Source organism: Macrobrachium rosenbergii, chromosome 43 (genome assembly GCF_040412425.1).
Source record: "Macrobrachium rosenbergii isolate ZJJX-2024 chromosome 43, ASM4041242v1, whole genome shotgun sequence".
NCBI lineage: Eukaryota > Metazoa > Arthropoda > Malacostraca > Decapoda > Palaemonidae > Macrobrachium > Macrobrachium rosenbergii.
The window spans coordinates 1492844-1517615 of record NC_089783.1 but is presented as its reverse complement, the minus strand read 5'-3'; the positions used below and the strand labels follow the sequence as shown (position 1 = coordinate 1517615).

The following is a 24772-nucleotide window of genomic DNA, read 5'->3' as shown; positions in this document are numbered from 1 at the left end:
CCCTCCTCCTCCCTCCTCCTATTCCCTCCCTCCCTTTCCCCCCCTCCCCTCCTCCTCCTACTTCCCTCCCCTTCCCTCCCCATCCCTCCCTTCCTCCCCTCCTCCTCCTCTCCCCATTTCCCTCCCCTCCCCTTCCTCCCCCTCCACTTCCTCCCTTTCCCCTCCCTTCCCCCCATTTCCCCCCCTCCATCCTCCTCTCCCACCCACCTTCCCTCCCCTTTCCCCTTCCCTTTTCCACTTCCAAATCCTTTCAAGAACCTCCCACTTCCCCCTCAGGCCGGTGTCGAGGTAGGAGTGGCCCCCTCCCTCAGGGACATTGTTGATCCCCATTTCCCCCTTTTAATGCTGCTATTTTTCATCACAATAAAAAAATATGATAATCCAACGGGTCTCTACTGCCGGTTTAAACAATTCTAGGATCACACACACACACACATGGTTGTAACTTTTTTTTATGAAGCTAGATTCAATGATGTCACATATAACATTTATATGATATATGATTGTTCTCACTAATGTACAAAATATATATATATATTGTCATATATATACATATATTGTCTGGGGAGTTCTTGATATATTTTTCATTGTTGTATATTCTAAATACATTAACACCAAAAATTCTTAAGAAGATATATATATATTATTATAAGGCAGAAAATGTTTGTTGTAAGCTTTCATGCATGCCAATCATTCCTCTCAGGCAGCTAATCTTGGATCCAGTTATAAATCGGCTAAAAACATATAAAACAATTTCCCTTACAAAGAATCTGAGGATGAAAACCTGTTTTAAACCTACTATTTCTCGCCCAGAAACTTCTCACCATTTCATCGATGGTAGTTTCTTAGCAAAAAGTTTTTTACATCTTGGTTCCTTATGTCCAACATACCTACCTGTAAATCAAGAGGTCTATAAACGTCAACTTTCATTATCTCAAATTTACAATCTTTTACACAGAAACAGATGGACGTTGGTGGAAACAGATAAAAACGCCATCAGCTATAAAACATCAACATGCTATTCACTATTAAAATCTCCATTTTTAGTCTAAGTGTTTTGGTTTTGCAAAATGGCAATAGGTTGACAGTATGCAGCAAAACCAACTCATGTGGGCCTGGCAGATTTTAGTGATTTTTATTCCACAAGTCACTACAACTGGCAAGTCTTTTAACTTCTTCACGTAACCACTAATGACGCTATCGCTGCAACACCCTAAACATTTTGCAACTTTTTTCTCACTCAAAAAAGATATCAGTTCACTAAGCATGTTTTAATAGTATCAATCTTTTGCTGTATTTTTTGATCAAAATATCAGCTAGATCATTATAAAAACATTAATTGTGGTAAATGAATCACGAAAAAAGACTCATATATATTAATGAATTTTACTTTTTAGCCACCATAGCAACGTATTTATCTTAATGAATGTATCAGATATATATCAGAAAATGTGGTTGTGGGCATGTGTCATTCCTAACCTGACGTTAGCCGTTTAAATGGCTTACAATTTCCTACAAAGAATCTGAGGATGAAAACCTGTTCTTTCGCCCCCACTTACCCTCATAGGGTTTCAAGTGTCCTGGTACTTAAATCAAGAGCTTAAACTCGATTATATCTCCCACAGAAACTTTTGAAACAGGCCTATAAAATCAACATGCCAACATTTTAGTCTAAGTGTTTGGTTTCCAAAATGGCAATAAGAAAGTAATGACAAAAGTATACCACACTACCAAGACTGTGGAGGAACACACTGAAACATTTTGCAACAAAAAAGATACAGCTTTTTTATGGTCTTTTTGATCAAAATATCACCTTTTTGTGGTATATGAAAAAGACGCATTACAAATGATTTGACCATAGCAACTATATAATTGTTGCTATCTGTAATATTTTGACTCCTTCGCCTTACCCATAGTATGTTACAAAGCCAATAGTATAGGCCACAGGCTCCAGAGCCAAATCCAGCTGTCTCATAATTTATTATTATTAGTATTATTAGCTTAGTATTTATTATTAGACTTATTACTGTATAATTATTATTATTATTATTATTATTATTATTATTATTATTATTATATGAAGGGAGTAGACCCTCTTTTAAACAGGTCTTATTAAAAAGGATGGCTGTATTATGCGAATTTATCTTATATAGTGTTTTTTCTATCTTCCTTTTGATTCGCTTTTCAGGCTCAGCGATGTTAGTCAGTAACTGGCCGATATTCATGTTGGAAAAGGATAGTGTGCGGAATATGGGAAGTCTTTTATTAAAATATCCAATCAGAAGTCGTTCGTCTGGTTTCAGGTTCTATTCTAGGTACCGTCGACATGTTTCGACCAGCTCGTTGATCATCCTCTGGACGTGGTTGCAGAAGGTCTGAAGAAACGAGGTTGTTTTAGATTTAGCTGGCCTTGTGCCAGCACGGGCTCTTGCTCCTAGAGCAGCCCGTAAAGAAACGAGGTGCTCGGGTTGGTATTTATAGGAGGGATCTTGATTGGTGCTGAATAATGATGGGCTGCCCGGGGCATATACCCTCCGAGGATCGAAATTCTTCTCTTCATCCCCAGCACTACAACGCCGCTCGCACGCAAGACGATAACCGAACATCGACTTGGATGAGTAGGCTCCGCCCAAGGGTACATGCCCAGGGCAGCCAATCATAATTCAGCACCGATCAAGACCCCCCTATAAATACCAACCCGAGCACCTCGTTTCTTCAGATCTTCTGCAACCACGTCCAGGGGATGACCAACGAGCTGGTCGAAACATGTCGACAGTACCTAGAATAGAACCTGAACCCAGACGAACGATTTCTGATTGGATATTTTAAGAAAAGACTTCCCACATTCCGCACACTTTCATGGTAAGTTATTGATTTTTAGACTTATTTTGTGCCATGATAAGGGAACATTTCTACAAGATTTTTGTAAAATTTCAGTTTTGTATACAGGGTCTATGGCAAGCTGATCATTTTAATTTTGAGATTGCTTGTGGAAATTTTTGTTCGAATGCAATGAGGTTGATTAAGAAGTTAAAAATGGAAAGGCAACGGTTACTAGTTGCTAGCATTACAGATGAGATGTTGCAGTATGATGGGGAGTAAGACTGATTGGCTGAATAGGAAATGGAAAGACAAATAGAGCGACAGAGAAGACTATAAGAATTATGGAGGCATTGCTAGGGAAGGAATGCAGTAGAAATTAGGTTGAGAAATAGCACAAACAACAAATCACTGATGAGAGAAGATCAGTCTGGTTTTAGACAGGAAAGAGTGTGTGTGGGTCAACTTTGTGTTAAGAAAACTCTTCAGTGACTCGGGTGAGTAATAATGTCTCTGTGTCTGTTTAGCATCATCATGCGGGAACGGACAGCCAATGCAGAAACAAAGTTGTGTGATAAGATGGGTTGTTCATGGGGTATGGAATGGCTGATGTTTGTGTTCGGCACTGTACAGATTGAGCTAGTAAAGAAAAATTGCAGACTAATGACAGAGTTTGAAAGTGTTTGCAGAAGGAAAAAGTTGAAGGTAGGTGTTAATGAAAAATAAGGTTTCGTAGGTGAATGATAAAAAGGAAGATGTGGCAGTGCATGTCTATATGGTTGGTATATAAATAGAAACAGTAAATTGAATAGGTATGTGGGAATAATTATTCCAGATGATGTTAGGATGAGTGAAGAGTGAATACCGGGGTAGATGCAGCAAGGAACATAAAATGATGTGAGCAAAAGATCGGGAGAAAACTCCGACTGTCTACAAAACCAAGACACAGAGACCTGAAGGGGCTGTTGAGCTAACTCTCCAATATGGAAACTTAGATGGTGATTGCAAGTGAAAGAAAGAGGCGGAAGTTCTCATGGGGATTTTTTTAGTAATAAATGTGGCATGAGAAGATTGAAAGTGAAATAATAATATCTAAATGTACAGAAGGCGTGTCAAAATATCAGAAAAACTGGTGGGATGGAACGGAGCAATTTCAGAAATTCAGTCGTGGGGGAAAGAATGGAGGATGGCAGGCCGGTGAAATGAGTGCACAACACTGAGATGGTAAGAAGGAAGAGAGGAATATCCAGGGAGGACAGAATATGATGTGAAAAGCGAAAAGGAAGCAAACGCTTCAATACCCGGAAGAGGAAGATGTTGCAGGACGAAGGTGAACGGTGCAAATATGGAGTGTGTATATCGTGCTGCTGGTGAGTCTCCCATGCAGTGTTTATTTTAATTTATGAATGAGTGAAAATTATTTTTTGAGTCTGTTATGTGGTTTTCGCAGTTTGCAAAATGCTTGTTCAATACGTAATGAAGTTTGACGGATCACCTTAAAAAGAATTATGAAATACATCTCTAAACGCTCGTCCATACTGCATATTTACTTTTCTATCAGAAGAGAAAGAAACTTCCCGTCATGTTAACGACAGCTATCCAAAGCAATATTAGATTAATTACACATAAAACAACAACTTGAGAAATGAACCAAAGCTTTGTCAACTGAGGACATTCTCTTCACTTTTCTGAACAGTATGTTAGATTTTTATATTCTCACTAAGAAGCACAATTTGTTACGAGCACTAAAGAGTCGAAAATAAAAACTGAACAAGTATATTCATCATCATGTTTGCATTTTCAGAAACACTGTACTCGGAGAGTTTTGTGCTCTCCAGTCAGATAACATTCATTAGACATTATCCATTTGCGTAGCACACATCCGTCATTCTTCTACTTTTAGCTCATTCGATAAAAATGTTGCTGTTTCATTTCTGCATTGACCGAATATGACATGAAATTCAAATAATTGCCATTTGTGTGTGTGTGTGTGTGTGTGTGTGTGTGGAGTGGGTTTTGGTGGGGAGAGGAGTCGGGAGGTGAATGAGGAAGAAAAAATGTTGGGTGTTGGGGAAGTCCATAACTAGATTAAGTGAAGTGCTGCACTTTAAGTCATATGATTTAAAACGAAGATAACTTTCAGGTTAATTATAAGTCGACGTGAATGACAGTCGATGAAGTGATACATCTAATTATATATGACCAAAGTCATTCAGTATATAAACCTTTTTGATGACCTTCAGTTAAGACTTCCACAATTTGTGCAGAGACCAACATTATTATAAATAGAGCTAGAGTATATAGTACTTGACGTTAGAATGATACCTTTTTTCCAGCTGTTGTTTATTTGTTTGAGGCATGACTTGCTTGTGAAATCCCACACCGGGATCTGCTTCATCCAGGTAAAATTTACGAGCACAGCTCTCCTGCGTAAAAACTGGTAATCCCTTTCGGTTCGCAAGTGAAATCTTTTCTCATTTTCCCCTATCATTTGCACTTATTTCTCGTCTTTCTTTCCCGTCTCTTTCCAGTTTTTTTATACTTTGAAACACATAGATAAGCAGAGCAAGTAGCTGTTTGTTGGCATTTACTGAAGTTACTTCTATAAATATAGATGGAAACACATGGAAAAAGCAGTAATCGGATAGAGCTATTTAGATCTTCGTCTGGATGAAATACTTTTCTAAATATGAAGAACGAAAAAAAAGGAACATATTTATTGATTAACCGGACCTAATAGGTGACAGGACGTTCATTAAACATGTGTTCAGATACTCTCATCAGATAGGAAAAAAAAAAAAAATATGAATCTTCAAAGACAAGGTTCCTTAGGTTGTCACACACACACATGTATGTATATATATATATATATATATATATATATATATATATATATATATATATATATATATATATATATATATATATATATATATATATATATATATATGTGTGTGTGTGTGCACAAGTGTATATATCCGTTAGAGGTCTCCTTGGCCTTGGAACAAGATGACTCGAATCGGAACTTAGTCTCTTATCTTCTGGTCTCGGCAGTTAGAGCCGAAACCAAATTGAGGCCACTAATTATGTGTATTTTATTTTAATAATAATTAAATGCTGATGAGCGACAAGTGAATGTACTTGACAGGGTGCGACTATGAAAATGTTTATAGTTTTCGCCTGTATCTATCAAATCAGTGGTTCTCAATCTTTTTTCAGTGACGGCACCCTAACTAATGTAATCATCACCGTGGCACCCCTTCTTCACCATCCCACCATATCGCATGCATTAACTTCTTATTTAATGAATACGGTCATTATCCACACTCAAATCAAAATCAGTACACCGTACATGCAGAAATATACTGTAGAAACAAAGAGCATATCAGAAGAATTAGAGAAGCATATTCAGAGTAGACACACTGCTAATAATTATATGAAGACTTCTGCATATTTTTTTTTACAAATGTTCATTGAGATGGTCTAGCCAAGACAAAATTCATGACAATCTTGCGGCACCCCTAGGCACTGTCTGTGGCACCGAAGGTGTCACGGCACCCAGTTTAAGAATCACTGTATAATATGAACGTAAAAAATCATTCAGAAAATCAACATTTGCCTCTGCCAATTTATTTTTATCTATACAACATATCTTCATCACCCTCAATGTTACCACCTCTCCACTATTTCTGTCTTGAGCGTTTTCTATGTTCATGCAAGCCATAAACGGCTGTTTCCCCATACTCAAAAATGTCTCACCAAACGACTTGAAAACATCAACGCACCCCTTTCTTTGAGTAAATTCACGCTGCTCTTCCCATATCAGTCTTGCTGCCAATTGTCTTACTTTCTCCATCCAATCCCACAATAAATATTCCCATTGTGCTAAGTAATGCTATACCTCTGATTTTTACAGTCCCTTCTTTCCCTTTAATTCTAAAGCAAATTAGCGTTATTCTGCTCACTCATTCATTTTAACTCGAGAATAACTTACACACATGCACACACGTCAGCAACTTAATTACACTCTCACCAATAACTGTAACGTCTTACTTGCAATGTCATCAACTAGTGGCATCTTTCTATTCTTCAAAGTCTGAATTGTCTTCCTTGCTGAAACAGTCACTTCCACAAGCATGTTCAGACTAACCCTTACAACATCTACATAATTTATCTCTGCCTCTCTTTTATCTCATACATTCAACAAATGACAAGAAAGAAGTGTTATGACAGAGAGAACAAAACAACACTCGCTGTTATTTCAAGTTTGGTCGATTCGAGCAAAATAAATGTACAATCTTGCAAGCTTATCTATCAGAGTTACAATTATTGTAGGGACGGCATCGACATCATAGATATGATAAAATATTAACATTAGCAGCTACAATAATATAAAAACAATTACAAATATGCACCGAGACCACAGTAAAATTAAAGCGCCAACAATCACAACGATACAAATAGGAGACAAAGATGAAGAACGTCAGAGAACATCAGAGAAGTGTTCAGCAGAGATCATGAGAGCACAGTTATCTCTGTCAAGTTCCTCAGCCAATAGCTGCAGTGGGAATGGTTTAGTCCTCGAAATTTATTGCTAGTGTTGCTACATCTCCTGGCTCTGAGGCTCCTCCCATCGCGTTCTGCAAACGGCGAGACAGTTTTATCTCTTGCTATATTTATTACTTTATATACTTTGCATCATTTATCTTTGCCAGTCTTCCTTTTGAGACTTACTATCAGGCTAACGAAATCATAGGAGCTGCTTCATACTCACACACACACACAAAAACGCATATATATATGTGTATATATATATATATATATATATATATATATATATATATATATATATATATATATATATATATATATATATATATATATATATATATATATATATATATCTACAATCACCTCAGTGCGTCTTTTTGAGACCATTGTTTTTTGCTCCTTTCTTTATTGATTTTTCCTTGTCTTCTTTAATTTCTGGGTCATTGTATTTCTTCAGCTTTATTAGCCTGTTAAGAAAACAGTTGCGACGGACAAATTGATGTTTTTATGTAGTTTAGGATTGACGAAAGATATATATATATATATATATATATATATATATATATATATATATATATATTATTCAGAAAATTAACCATATTCACTTGGAACAAGCCCAAAGAGCCAGAGAAACTGATCCACAGTCCAGCGAGTTGAGGAACAAAGGACCTCTGAGAAGTTCGACAGCGAGGCATATTTACTGCACACATTGGTGTTGCTGTTCAGCAAATCTGGTTGCTCTCGGAAGGGAAAGGGGATCAGGGATCAACTGTGAATGTGAAAGATCTCTGTCAAAATACAATTTGTGAAAAATGAACAAACAAGCAACCATCCGTGAATGGTCCAAGTCATAACTGCCAACATCGGGAAACAGAATCCTGCCACCACGAACCTTTATGACCCAAAACAGGTTACATTCATTTTATCAATAATATAAATATAAGAGGCATTATGTACAATGCCTAACTTTTTCTTGTGGCATTTACTGACAATTTCATTAGATGTGTCTCAAAAGTAAGATGCGAGTCAAAAGCTACACCTAAAATAGTTAAAGCTTCAGACTCATTTAGCAGAGTCCCATCCACCTGAAGGCGGTGGAGGCTGGTGGGGGGGGAGACGGGATCTGTTCGAGATCTGCTAATCAACAATGTTTCAGCTTTTGCTAGAGTTCAGCCTTACACCCCTACCAACAACAACATCACAAATCCACTCCATGTCACGATTGAGACTAAGGGCAGCTTCATTTCTCATTAGTGGAGACTTTACTACACCCACAATTGTTGCTTCATCGGCATACTGAACAGTCTGGTTTTCCAGGCCAACAACCATATCACTTGTATACACTAAAAATAACAGTGGACCAAGAAACTACCCTGTGGAATTCCAGACACAAAAGTCCTCAGTTCACTAAAGATCCAGTCAACAGCAACTCTCTGCTACCTACATGTAAGGATACACTGAAGCAAACCTTAAACATATCCATCAACTCTTAGATTCCGAAGTTTATGAATAAGTGCCTTTTGATTTACTAAATCAAAATCAGCACTAAAATCTATTTGAATTAATCTACATTCAAAACCCTCATCAAGATTCTCTTGCAAATGGCATGTCAATTCTAAAAGAACATTGCAGATACCTAACTGCTTCCTATATGCATATTGACTATCAGCAAACAATCCTTTATATTCCACATACTTCTATAGTGGCCTAAAGATAAGTTTTTCAGCAACTTTGGAGAGCACAAGGAGAATAGAAATTGGTCAGTAGTTACTGCAGTCTGTAAATATGCCATTCTTTGGAACACTGTATTGCCAAGGTTGTGCTTATCCGAAAAGATACTACATAGACATAAGAATATGTAAAATCTATTAATCTTGGGAGAAACACACTACAAACCTTTTAAAAAAAAAACCAAAGGGAACAGACCATCAGGATCCTCTTCACCCCAAGTACCAAGATTATCAAGAACTTTCTAAACATCCTTAGCTGATCGTTTAGCTTCAAAAGCCAGATGAAGTAGTTCAGTCTTTTCCGTAGGTCCAGTAATCAATATCCCATCATCTGTTAGTAGTGGAGGAATGGAAGATGAGCCTGACCCTGAGATAGATGATGCCAATTTGGTCCACCACAGATAAGGCTGGGTAATTTTTTGAAGGTTCTCACTTAAGAAACTATTGAGATTTCTCTCAGCTATGTGATAAATTCTATTCACAGCAAGGCCAGACTCAACAAAAACAGTGCAATTTTCATGTGAATGATTTCGTCTCGATGAATTGAATTTGGTCTATTTGTCATGATAAGCTCGTTTGCATGCGTCATCAAACCATAGTTGGTCATTTGTCCTGAATTTGATGACCTCTCTAGGGACGTACCGTATTAAAATAGCCATCAGCATTTCATTTACCTTCTCCTTTGGATCTGGATCTGATGCAGCATCTGACATATTAAGTGTCTAACATGCTTCAATAATGCGATCCCAGTTGGCTCTAGATTTCAACCAGACCGTTTTTCTAATGGTGGAATTAGGAATATACTGACTGACAGATATATATATATATATATATATATATATATATATATATATATATATATATATATATATATATATATATATATATATATATATATATATATATATATATATATATATATATATATATTTATTTTTTATATATATATATACACACACACACACATGCATACACTGTATATATGACACACAATTATATTTTTTAATGTAATATTTACATTTTTTTATTAGTATAATATTTCATGTCCCCTGCCCCTAAAAAAAGATCATGCTTTAGCGTTTGACTTCACCGTATATTGATGCAACTTCTAATTCCTTGCTAATCTTTTAGATTTAAGCATTTTTATATTGTATACAAAATTGTTTTATACTATTGCTGTTTACCTATTTTCTTCTCCAGCAATGAATCAATATTTTCTGGTTACATTAAAAAGTAGGGGTTATGTCTAACTGAATTGTTCTCAGGAATTGTCTTATTTGGGTATAATACTGTCCCTACATTGCTGCCGAATGATAACAGGTAAATGGTGTGCTTTCTCAAACTTGAGTGGCGAGTTTTATTGCCAAAGAACTTTAAATTTCATGGAAAGCTAACCTTTTTTAAGCTAACCAAAATTCAATATTTCATAGAAATTTTTCCCCTCTGGAAATGACAATTCCTACCATCATATCACAATAGTAACTGAAGAACCTCTCAATCATATACAATAAAATTTCGTATCGATATCCCTCCTTTTTCCAGTCGGGTTTGAGCCAGTGTATTCCTTCCACTAGATAAGTAGATCTCCGTGTTTATTATTTTTTTTTTACTTAGTAAATTAAAAACTACCGTTGTCAAAGAAAATATGCCACTTCATGAATAAATGTCCCTTAAATCCTAGCTCAGCACGCCTATGACTGCACTAGAATTCACGGAAAGTTATTTGAACGGAATGACTTCTAGGCCAAAATGCTCGGGAGTTCAAGATTCTGTTTTGAGACGTCTTTTTTCCCAAGCAGCAAATTCCATCGAGCATGAATCCCTGAAGCAGTTTATTTCACCTGTTATTAATTCAAGAATATACTAAAATTAGAACCTGTTACCACTCCGTATCCACTTTGATATCGAGTGTATCGCTATTGACAATAATATTAGTTGGGGTAATATCTGTTATTACAAAAAAATGTTAAGTAGGAAAAGCAAAAATGTGGATTGGTTCATTTAATCAAGTAAGTTATAACTACCATGAAATGTGAAGTTTTCTCAATATGTTGCATAATGAATTCACCATTATGCAAAGCCAAATAGAGCGGAAAACGCTTTTTATTTCAGCAATATGTATGGAACTCCGTATACATATATGTCTACCCCAACCTCCCAAAATGCTTGTATGTCCACCATACTTTATTTCGAGGTCTCTTACATTCAATCCTTACGTAATAAGGGATAAACTTTACTAATGGCAAAAAAAAAAAAAAAAAACTGACGGAAAAGACGAAGAAGACACCTGAAATTGAAAGTGGGTCAGAGATGCACGAAAAAGAAATTGGCTGAAGGAAAGTCGATCACCTCTTGGTAATGGAGGAGGCTTCATGACCTTTGAAAAGGTCTCAGTGGTGACAGTTCAGGAGACGCACCCACGCTGGGAACTTCAGACTTCGGTCTTCTTCATTTTTTGGAGCCAACGGGAGGTTTTTGGAGGACCTCCTCCTACTGGCCCCACCTCCTCTTCGATCCCCTTCAGCTTCTGGGGCGAGATCTCAATCAGGACATCGTCTGACGCCCTTCAGGAGGCCTGTCTTTTCAGTCTATTGAAGCGCGATAAGACGTCTTCGTTGAAGAGAAGGAATATTGAATGTAAGAAATTTCCCATGAGAGAAAAGTAAAAAATTATCAGTAGGAAAAGGAGAAATTCCTCTTGTTGCTACGAAAGAAATGGTCTAGAAAGCAAATAAAACTAAATTTATATTTATAAATGTTTTCTAAAATGTTTTATCTTTTTGAGTACAGAACTGGTATCATGAAACCAATATCACAAAATATCTTCAATCGCTATCTCAAAATAAAATTTAATTTCTGGAAAAGAAATGATTTAATTCGTTTCTTTTACTTTCCCTAGACACTCAATAAAAGAACAAGTCATCTTTGATAAATGGTGCCTTAATGGTTGGGGAGCATGGCCCGAAAAAAAAGAAAGGGCTTCATGGGTTTTATTACCGGTGTCAAGTAGCGTCGCTATGCCAGGTAAAAGCCATTAGTTCGTGGAGCCATACACGACACTTGGTAAAAGGGCGCCATTGCCCTGTCCTTATGAATACTAAATAGAAGAGCTGGTGTAGGAATGGAAGCGAGATACTTGCAAGAGGAAGAAGAATAACGTTTTCTTATCGAAATGTCTTGTCGGACTCCGCACAATCCGACGGGAATGATGAATCATTGTATAGCTGTTGTGTCTATGATGAAATTTCTTTCTGTTTGCCTAGTTATATGATTAAATATGCAAGTATATTCATAAGTACGGCATGTCTCAAGGCAGTAAATATATGACTAAAGACACACTCCGAGCATAGCGAAAAGTTGTTTAAAGTAGGAAAGGTAAAAGGAGTGTGATTTAAAAGAAAATTTTAAATCAATTTTTGAGTGATTAGGAGTTTGATAAATTACACGAAATTTTGTGTGATATTACGAATAAAAAAAAAAAATTGGAATATCATTTGCAAAAGAACATTTGAGGAGAATATGCTATGTTTCCATATTTCGTGTCTATTAACAAAGTAATTATGAAAGTGTGCGGAAGAAGAATAGGTAATGGAGAATTGACAATGAATTACAAATTCCTTAGCACCGATTGACGACAGTGAGGAAAGTCTGAATGAGGTGACAGGGTCTTTATCAATTAAAATAAATCATATCACACTACAAATAATAATACGAATAAAGGATGTGAGCGAGAGTGAATGCGCATCATGCAATAATGGAATGTCGAATGTCTTATTCCCGCATTTGGGAAAATTTTCTACAGACTGTGGCAAAAAGAAAGGATGCACGCTATATACGGTATATATATATATATATATATATATATATATATATATATATATATATATATATATATATATATATATATATATATATATACATATACATACACATACATATACATACATACATATATATATATATATATATATATATATATATATGTATATATATATATATATATATATATATATATATATATATATATATATATATATATATATATATATATATATATATATATATATATATATATATATATATATATATATATATATATATATATATATATATATATATATATATATATATATATATATATATATATATATATATATATATATACATATACATATATACTGTATATCTCTCTCAGGATGAAGAGGCTATGGCATGTCTCTCAGGAATAAAGTATATTATCTCGACGCTTCACACCACACGCTGCAACTTCAAGGCTGGTAAATGGACTATAAATACATAAAACGCCTCTTATATACCAGAAAAATGTTACTAATTTTATTTATATTGACAAATACAAGAGATTAAAAAATAGACGGAACTTTAAAGAAACACCCACCAAGTCAAGAGCTAAAAAGTTACTAAACAGACAGTAAGAAAATGAAAATACGAAAGATGTAAACAAGCAAGTAATTAGTCTATAAACAGCTGGGTGGACGAAGATTGGGTGTCCAGCATAGTAAATCATTTTTTTTTTTTTTTTTTTTTTTTTAAGAGACGCCAACACTAGCAACTCATCTTTCTTTCGGGAAGATCCATTCATTTTAAAATCATTTATGTCCACCCACCCAGCTGTTTATAGCCTAATTACCTGGTTGTTTAGATTCCACGTTCGCTGTGGGTATCTTTCGTATGTTTATTTTCCCCGACTTTTTAGTCACCTTGTAGTTCTTGCCTTAGTGGGTGTTTCTTTCAAGTGCCTTCTATTTTTTTATCTCTAATACTTGCAAATCAAAATAAATATATAAAGTTTTTTCGGGTTTATAAGCGGCGTTTTATGTATTAATAGTCTTTTTAATTTTCCATCGTTTGCCTCTTCATCCTGAGATGTTTGTCAGGTCTATTGCCCCTGCGGGTCTATTACCTCTGCGGGTCCATTACCCCTGAATCTTCTGTATATGTATTCATGTATATATATATATATATATATATATATATATATTCATATATATATATATATATATATATATATATATATACACACACACATATATATATATATATATATATATATATATATATATATATATATATATATATATATATATATATATATATATATATATATATATATATATATATATATATATATATATATATATATATATATATATATATATATATATATATATATATATATATATATATATATATATATATATATATATATATATATATATATATATATATATATATATATATATATATATATATATATATATATATATATATATATATATATATATATATATATATATATAAACAGAACGATCGAGATCAGAATATAGACGAATATCATGAGCAAATAAAAGTCGTAAGTCCGATACGAAACACACTCGCTTCACATACAGTATGTTTGGCAGCAAACAGATAGTGTTAAGAACAATTGGTAAAAAGTAATAAAATACGTAATATTATCCTTTGTGAATTTCAAATGGCTTGGGTTCATGGTCACATACCGAATTGTTCCTTGAGTAAAATACCGAAATAGAATTTCCGAATGATATTAATTTCAAAGAAACCCACCCCTACCCCCAAAAATTACGAAAAACGTGTTTTATACATAAACATCTGAAGATATATATTTTTTTTTTACGAGACGTACTGTAAACATTTTCTTTCTGTTTTAATTCAAGTTTTACGAAAAAAAAAAAACATTCATATGAAGGAAAAACAATTATTCACTGAAATGAGTAACAGTGCTTCTGCTCTCTTCAATGGTATGACTACTTATGTAATAAAAAAAAAAAAGCTTATAAGAATGACAAACCAATAAAAACATTGCCGAGTCTGTCTAAGCTTAAGCTCATAGATGCTGCATACTAGCTTGTAAAAGATAAACGAGTCTAATGGTTATGAAGGAGGTGATTATAGAAGTCTCACTATTCACATAGTAATTGTTTGAGCTTTTTTTTAGTTATTCATTTATTAATATTGTTATTTTTTTTTTTTTTTTTTTTTAAGAACTATGAGTGTCCGGGAGAAAGCATGAATTTCACAGAATAAAGACTGGACATAAAGAGCCCAATGCTCTCTTATTGGCTAGTACGCTTGAGTATTGGTCGCGCAGTTGAGAGCTAAGGTCAATGAGACTAGATTTTCTAGAATGAATTGTATTTATTTATAATATCTTTATTTTCCTTACAAAGAGTGAGTGAAATAGTCACTAAGGCGACAAAGAACTCATATCCCTAATGACTGCGCCACGAGGGATATAGACAAGGAAAAGACGCCAGATTTTCAAGACAGAATTGGTATCATTTATATTACTCTTTCTGTTTGAATATCATGAAAATATAGGTGAAAAGGTGTCGGACTCGATGCGACTCGTGCATCTCCGGCCAGTGACAATGAGGGTGTGTGGTTTGGAAGAGTATGTAAATAACCGCCGATAAATATTATTTTCATGAATTTTGTGAAAAAGAAAATATCTCCACACAACGTCCGTTGCTGTTTTGCTGCGTTAGACAGAGTTTCACATTTTACAAGTTTAAGAGGATCACATGAAAAATTAGTGTGGCTCAACAATGAATGGAACCGTCGAAAGCTAATATGTCACAGGGTAATAAAAAAAAAAAAAAAGAATCAGGTCATTAACAAAAACAACTTAAGAGAATGAAAAAGCTTTCACACTGGACAGATTGAAAGCAGTAGACGGTGCTTTTTTATACTGGTGTTTATCAGCTTTCTCTTTTTTATCGAAGCATCAAATTTAAAATTACATGGGCTTCATCCTTAAAGCATTTACTACCTGACTAAATCTTCCAAGCTATAAAGTTGTTTTTTTTATGACGTTAGTCCTTTCTTTCTTGTTCACAACAGCATTCATCAAAATAAGGATTTTTTCTTAATCAATCAAAAGCATTGTTGAATTTCGCATTACTGTTTGTTTAACAGTTAAATTACTCAAAACAACCTTGATGCTAAAAAAAAGAACGATTAGAAAGCGTAGCCATGCTTTAATTTTTTTTTTTATATCAGTTCCTGGTTTGCTTTTTCATTTAAACGAAATGTTTTCCTGGCTATTTTCCACGAGTGTTTATCATTCAGTCAGTATCAGCCTCATCGTGCGGTACAGGATATCTCTTTGATTTTACGCAGTCCGATTTTGATTCCCAGATATTAATATTATTTTCAAAAACAATATTGAAGACATATTTTGAATATCTGCTGTCATGGTGAAGACCATGAATTTTACTTTGAAAAGTGAATTATTATTATTATTATTATTATTATTATTATTATTATTATTATTATTATTATTATTATTATATAATAATAATAATAATAATAATAATAATAATAATAATAATAATAATAATAATAATAATAATAATAAATATGTTTCAGTTATTAAAGCAAAAATATGAAGAGAATTTATACAGGAACTTGTAATATACAAATAAATATTTTACAAAATGACAAAATCTTTGCTTCCTTACGTTTTGTCAAACCAATAGTTAATACACAACATAAAAAAAATACTGTTGCAAGCGTTGCATGCTTGTGTTGATCGAGGAAGACAGTAAAATACATATGACTTAATCTTATTATCATATCCTCCAGATCTTTCAGCATTTTTCCATTTCATTGCAGGATATAGACGATGGCGATAAAAAGGGGGAAGGAGAGCCCTCTTGATTTATCCAGCTTCTTCGTGTTAGCAGCCAACTCATTTCTGTCTTCTGCGTTTACTTCATCGCCGCCTAAAAGTTCTCAAGCATTATCATTCCTCCCGGGCTACACGCACAAATGTTTAACCGCACCCCACCGCTGTGTTGGGACTTCAAAGGCGTCGTGTCCAAGCTTGCAACCGAGAGTCCTCCTCCACTTCCTTCTCATTCTCCTGCACCTTGTATCAGGTATGGGATTTAAGTAAGGCGTGAGAATGCCAGAGGTAGCCTACACTCAAAACCAAAATACTGACTCGCAGAATCGTGCTGTAAGATATCAAGAATCTGAGGCTTAAAACTTCAAGGTGGGTGGTCGGGGTTTATGAAACGATTTCGTTCTGCATAAGAAATAATAACAAATTATTGCAATGAGGTAGGATCTGCTGGGTCTTCAAGTGACAGTAGGGGACTCTAAGAGCCTAATAATTAATGTTTATATGCCCTGAGAAAATAACAATACTTCTGATAAATACAGCATGATCCTAGATGAGATGCATAGCATTATTCACGATTCTGCTGCTGATCATAGTTGTAAAACTCCTCCCCCCTCCCTCCTCTTCCTATACCTATGTAAAAAATGGAAGGGAAGCAATTACAACCTCATGGCGAGACCGACTGCATCACGTCTCCACACCTTCATGAATCAACTGTGACCTGCAAATTCAACCGGCAGACGCTATACTTTGCATTAACCCGAAATTTAGAAATGCCCACCACAGGAGACAGCTGAAAGAATTCTATCCGAATCAAATATCTGTCCTGCTTGCCTCAGGCAGGGATACCTTTAGATTTCATTAAGGCAACTCCCGTAACATACCTGGCTAGAATGACATTCACGAGAATGGTTTTTAATGTGGAGGCAAAATGGTAGCCCAAGAGAGGGACACTGCATTGCTATTGAGACAGGCGAGAGCGCAGTTCAGACTTACTGTTAAGCACTGCAGAACAAATGAAAAGCAACTAAGAGCAGATGCAATATCAAGAAAATTAGAATCTAGCGATTACCCTCGTCTTTGGAATTGACATTTAGTCCCTAATTCCCAAAACTAAGAAGCTATCAAAGAGAGTAGGAGAAGCCGTTGGCGACGAGGCTATCGTAAGAATGCGGGCCTATCACTTCAGTGCTATGCTAAATTGCGTAAACGATCAAGACTCCGAAGGGAAGTAGATAGCCTCCCTACTGATAACATTTAATTTCATTCCACTGATCGTATTACGCCAGGTAACATCAGTGATGCCATAAACAGCTTACCTGATAGTAAATCGCCCGGCTTCGATGGTTTTCCTGCAGGCGCTTTCAAATTCTGCCACCCGACAATTTACATTCTGCTAGCTGCCCTATTCAATGCAAGCATGATCCACCAGTTTCTCCCAGACTCATACTCTTAGTTCACTTAATACCATTAATCAGAAACGAGGTAAAAGATGCAGATGACCCTGACAATTATCGCCTGATTTCAATCGCTGCAATTGAGTAAAAAATACTTGAGTCTGTTCTTCTAGTGAGACTTCTCTCCTTTATACACACTACTGACAACCAATTCGGCTTTAAAGCAAACCACCCAACCAACACCTGCATATACAGTACATCCTGAAAGAATTGCTGAACTGCTACCTATCGTCAGCCTCTCCTGTTTTCCTGTGTCTTGTAGATGTGAGAAAAGCATTTGATAGAGTAAACTACCAGAAGCTCTTCCCGAAGCTGCACAAAAGAGGCAGATCTCCATATTTAATTGGCATTTTATATTGCTGGCTCTCCACACAACAATTCTTTGTCAAATGGGATGAAGTACTGTCGTACAACTTCGGTTCCCTAAACGGGCTCCGGCAAGGGGGCATTCTTTCCCCATATCTGTTTAATAAGTACACAGATGCCATGAATGTCAAACTGAACTCACTCCCAATCGGATGCACTGTCAACGAAACAACAATAAACAACCTGTGTTATACCGACGATATGGTTCTGATCTCCCCATCAGTGCAAGGTCTCCAGCGACTCATCGACACCTGCCGCCAATATGCAGAGGAATTTGATATCCTATACAACGAAACCAAGACCCAGTGTATGTCGCTGCTCCCGAGATCGCTTAAGCATATTGCAGAACCACAAATTCTCCTCGGATATCATCGTCTGGAACTCGTGCATGAATTTCCGTATTTGGGCCTTGTCATCACGGACGACCTAAAAGATGCGGCAGACATAGAACAGAGTCGTCGCAAACTATGTGGAACTGGCAACATGATTGCAAGGAGGTTTGCCTTTTATCACCGAGACACGAAACTGCTGCTCTTCTGCTCGTACTGCAACGGTATATATGGGTGTTCCCTTTATGAACTATACCCGAGAGACCATGAGACCTATCACTGCTGTTCGCAATGACATCCAGAGACGCCTCATAAACAAACACTCCTCGCTGTCGCTCCGCCACGCAGATGTTCATAGAAAACCGCCTGGATAATTTAAAAATCATTGTTAGGCGAACAATGTCCAGTCTGATCACCCGACTGAGAAACAGCAGCAATTCGCTAATACAAAGCATCCTAAGGTGTGAGGCCAGAAGAAGGTCTAAATAATGTGGGAAAGATGGGATAATGAGGCGTCTGTTTCATGAATGAGGTTTTTTCCTTCACACAGGGGTGGCCTGAGTTGCTGGGTATACTTATTATCTATTTTTGCAATTATTGAGTGGTATCTGCAGAATCTGCTATTATTAGTGTTGCTGTTTTTGTCTTTATTGCATAATAATAATAATAATAATAATAATAATAATAATAATAATAATAATAATAATAATAATATTATTATTATTATTATTATTATTATTATTATTATTATTATTATTATTATTTATTATTATTGGGATTTGCTTTTTCACTTTTCGTATTTAGCATTCTGGACCTGACTTCTGTAACCACCCAAGGTCCCTAACTGGAAATTAACTGTATGCACTCATTTTTTATTTGCTATAATTTTTTTATATTTTTACTATTATTCTCAATATTATTAAGTCATTACCATTATCATGAATACTATCTTTACTACTGCTTCAGCAACTGACTAGATACTGCCGATTATCATTTTTATCATTTGATTCGGTGTATCTACATTGAGTTTATTGTATTGACTCTACTGGGTATATTCCCTGAGTTTGATTAAAGATTATTATTATTATTATTATTATTATTATTATTATTATTATTATTATTATTATTATTATTCTGTAAACTCAAATAGAAAGTCATGGATACTTTTGAATATATATTTTGTGTAACTAGAATTATTTATTTATGTCCAGACAAAGTTATATACATGTAGTTCTCAGTATGACATTAAAGACGTTACATGGCAGTAAAACTAATGGGAAATACTGATATATTACATTTATGTTTATAAGAAAGTATGAATTATTAGGAGATTACTACAAATTAGTTACTAGTTGTCGCATTACAGCCAATTTTATGAGCAAACGCGAAAGACTGTGAAACGTTTGTAAATTTGTTGACTATAATTGCGCGAAGACTGAGTTTATTAAAAATAAAATAGAATACGAATTTATAAAGTATTTACATGTATATTTACATAAAACCTAAGTGCCTGGAAATTATTGCAATTATATTCTATTTTACCTTATATCTAACTATATGATGGGATGAAATTGCCAAAAGATTTCTGACGCCAGGAAATAAGTAGTAATGGAAGATGGCAACCATTCGAGCGGAACCAAAGCAATACAGTTGGACATAAATCTTCATTATTTTCCCATCAGGCTTAAAGGTAAACTGACGAACTATGTGGTTACATTGCAACCCACTTTCAGTTATGCAAACACGCTATTGACACAGTAAAACACGGATATATTTGTCTGTAAAGGACATTCTGGAGTGTAAGTTGCTATGAGATTTGCTTTAAAAGTCTTATGTTAGCAACGATATTCTGCCGGGTTTTTATGAAAATTAATGTATTAACAGATAATGCGAAAATGTGATATATGTAACCTTATTTCTTGCTTTTGAAAAAAAAATATTCTTTGTAAATTGCCAATATATCTAATTTCTAACAGTCATTTCACATGATAAAAAAGGACAGAGTTCGACTGTTTATAATGGGGTTTAGTATTCTTTTTAAAATTATTTCCTTGATGTTTTAAATCATACCTATAATTAATCTTAATTATTACGAGAGCGTTCGTACAAAGTTCATTATACTTATTGTCAGTTTAAGTGTACTGGTATTCACAAGGTGAGACGCTAAGTATCCACGTTCCATGTGCACAACTTAGAAACTACCGATAAGAGGAGGTGAAAATTCAAAATTATTAATTGACAGCTTACTTACACTTGTGACAGGAGCGTTTGGCATCAAAGTCCAGAGGATAATTGTACCACATCCGGGTGTCGTCGAACGGCCAGCGACGCTTGAATGTGTGTACGACACCGAACAAGATCGTTTCTATTCCATACGATGGTATTTAAACGGGGAGCAGTTCTACAGTTTCATCAAGAAAAATAATCCAGAAAAAATAGACCATAATCATACAAATGTTGATGTTGAGGTAAGTTGGACTGAATTGTAATGAGAAGAAAAGCTATACCTTTTCATATCTCTAGATTATAAAAAGTTTACCATCTGACACTGTATCATAGGTAGCATAGATTTATTGTATACTTACACCCATATATATATATATATATATATATATATATATATATATATATATATATATATATATATATATATATATATATATATATATATATCTTCTTCTTCTTCTTTATCTTCAGCTTTTCCCATCTTTATATGGGGTCGCTGTTTATTATTAGACTTCTCCATCTTCTGCGATCATGCAGCATTACCTCACTCATGTTCTTCTCCTGCATGTCCCTGTTAATTGTGTCTCTCCATCTCATTCTTGGTCTACCTCTCCTCCTTGTTCCAGGCACTTCCATATTCATGGTTCTTTTACATACAGAATCCTCCTCTCTTCTCATAACATGTCCAAACCATTGTAATCGTCTCTGTTGCAGCTTCTTTGATATTTCTGTAACTTTCACCGTCCCTCTTATGAAGTCATTCCTTATCCTGTCTCTTCTTGTCCTCCCACATCCAACGCAGCATTCTCATTTCTGCCACTTCCATCTTTCTCTCTTGTGCTTTCTTCATAGGCCATGTTTCACAACTATACATCAACGCAGGTCTGACAATGCTCTTGTACATTTTTCCCTTCATCTTTACATTAAATCTTTTGTCACATAACACACCTGATGTTTTCCTCCAATTGCACCAAGCTGATTGTATTCTGTGATTCACTTCCCTCCTCCATCCCTCCACAATCAGTGACACACGACCCAAGGTACTTAAAGGATGTAGCTCTTTTTACTTCTGCCTGCTCTAAGTTGATGCTTCCCTCTTGGTCTCCTCCATTCATCCACATATATTCCGTTTTTGCTCTGCTTATCTTTAGGCCTCTGTCCTCCAATGCACTTCTCCACAACTCCAATTTCCTGTCTGCTTCTTCCTTACTGGTGGTCACTAGCACTATGTCATCTGCAAAGAGTACACTCCAAGGCACCTGATCTTTCACTCCAGACACTATCACATCCATTACCATATCAAAAATAAAGGGACTCATGGCAGAACCTTGGTGAGTCCACTTTCACCTCAAACTTGTCTGTTGTTCCCACTGAGCTTCTTACCTGTGTTGTTGCTTCTCTATACATATCATTTACAATCCTCACATATTTTTCTGAGACACCTTTTTCCCTCATGCACCTCCACACTTCTTGCCTAGGCACTCGATCATATGCTTTCTCAAGATCTATAAATACAAGATGTAGTTCCTTTCCTTTTTCTCTATATTTTTCCATTACTTGTCGCAATACAAAGATGGCATCTGTTGTCCCTTTTCCTGGCATGAACCCAAACTGTTCGTCACTTATAGATGTTTCAGCCCTTAGCCTTGCCTCTATTATTCTTTCATAGATTTTCATGGTATGTGCCATCAGCTTTATGCCCCGATAGTTGGCACAATCTTGGATGTCCCCTTTTCTTTGTAAATGGGGACTAGCAGGCTATTTCTCCAGGCGTCAGGTATCTTCTCCTGCTGGTAGATCTTATTGAACAAGTCCCACAAGATGTCAATTCCCTCCTCTCCTAAGCACCTCCATACCTCGACTGGTATTCCATCTGGTCCCACTGCTTTACCTTTCTTCATTTTACTTAGTGCCCGCCTCACTTCTCTCCGACTAATCCTGGGAACTTCTCTTTCATTTGCTACTCCATCCTCAATGATATTCCTGGGATTTTCTTCATTTAGAAGGTTTTCAAAATACTCTCTCCATCTACTTTTAATTTCCTCCTCTTTTATTAGAACCTTACCATTTCCATCTTTAATTTGCTTAATGTGTGTGAGGTCTTTAGTTGCTTTGTCTCTAGCTTTGGCTATCCTGTGGATGTTTCTTTGGCCCTCCGTGTGTCAACATTCTCATACAAATCATTAAAAGCAGCAGCCTTGGCTCTGGCAACTTGTTGTTTTGCAACTTTCTTTGCTTCTTTTGATATTTGCTCATTTTCTTCTGTTTTGTGTTTATCATAGTTCTTTTGGGATTCTTTCTTTTTCTTGATCTTGTCTTGTGTGTCTTTATTCCACCACCAGCTTTCTTTATCTTTTGGGGGACCTTTGCCAGATGTTTTGCCTAAAATTTCCTCCCCATACCTTAGGATCACATTGCTGTTAAACTCCCACCAATCATTTACATCATCTTCCAACTTTATTTCTCTCAGAACATTCTCCTTAAACCTAGATCTCAACTCCACATTTTCTGCCTTTTCTAGCTCCCACCATTTGATCTTAGGGTTACTTTTCCTCTTTCCCTTTGTCCCTTTTCGAATTGAAAGGTCCTAACCACCAGCTTATGTTGTTGGCCAACATTCTCTCCATATATCACTTTACAATCCTTTACTTCCTTAAGGTGTTGTCTCCTACAGAGCAGAAAATCAATTTGACTCTCTCTTCCACCACTTCTATATGTCACATAATCTTTCTTCATAAAGAATGTATTAATTAGTGCCATATCAAATGCCACTGCGAAGTCTATGATGCCTTCGCCTTCTTCGTTCCTCTCCCCCATTCCTAGTCCTCCATGGATTCTTGAAATCACTCTTCTATCTGTACCTATATGTCCATTCAAGTCTCCACCCAATACAACTCTCTCTTCCTCTGAGATTGATGTTAATACTTCATCCAACTCCCGCCAAAACATTAACTTCTCTTCCTCATCACATCCAGCTTGTGGGGCATAAGCACTTATCACATTTAAGACTTCTTCTGATAACATTAACTTGACCTTCATTATCCGACTACCACTTCTTTTGACTTCTACCACTTTTTCCTTCAGTTCACTGTTTACAATGATGCCTACTCCACTTCTACCATTCTCGTCTGCTCCACTGTACAGGAGCTTACATCCTCCTCCTATTTCCTTTGCCTTGTTCCCTCTCCATCTTGTTTCTTGCACACACAAAATGTCAACTCTCCTCGTATTCATCATCTCCGCCACCTCTCTACTCTTTCCTGTCATACTACCCACATTTAGTGTCCCAATTCTAATCATATGGACTTGCTTCTTTAACCACAATCGCCCACACTGCGGTGGCCATTGCCCTGTTATCGGAGGGGTCAGGCGAGGCCCCTGCGCTCTGCTAACCGGGGTACGCCCTGGCATTCTCTCTGAATCTGGATTAGACTAACCATGGTTCTGGCATTGGGTTTTTACAGTCGGATGCCCTTCCTGTCACTAACCCTCTCTATTTACCCGGCTTGGGACCGGCACCAAGTGCTGGCTTGCCCCCAGTGGCTAGATTATATATATATATATATATATATATATATATATATATATATATATATATATATATATATATATATATAATATATATATATA

At 35.7% G+C, this 24772-nt stretch overlaps 1 protein-coding gene across 1 annotated transcript in view; it reads left to right on the top strand.

Moving 5' to 3' along the window:
- Positions 1–24772, top strand: part of LOC136828471 (uncharacterized) — a 77080-nt gene that overhangs the window by 37218 nt on the left and 15090 nt on the right. Inside the window, exons 2-3 of the mRNA XM_067086531.1 lie at positions 16755–17020; positions 21179–21384. Of these exons, the coding sequence (XP_066942632.1) occupies positions 16765–17020; positions 21179–21384 (462 nt within the window). The 5' untranslated portion in view covers positions 16755–16764. The remainder of the gene's footprint in view (positions 1–16754; positions 17021–21178; positions 21385–24772) is intronic.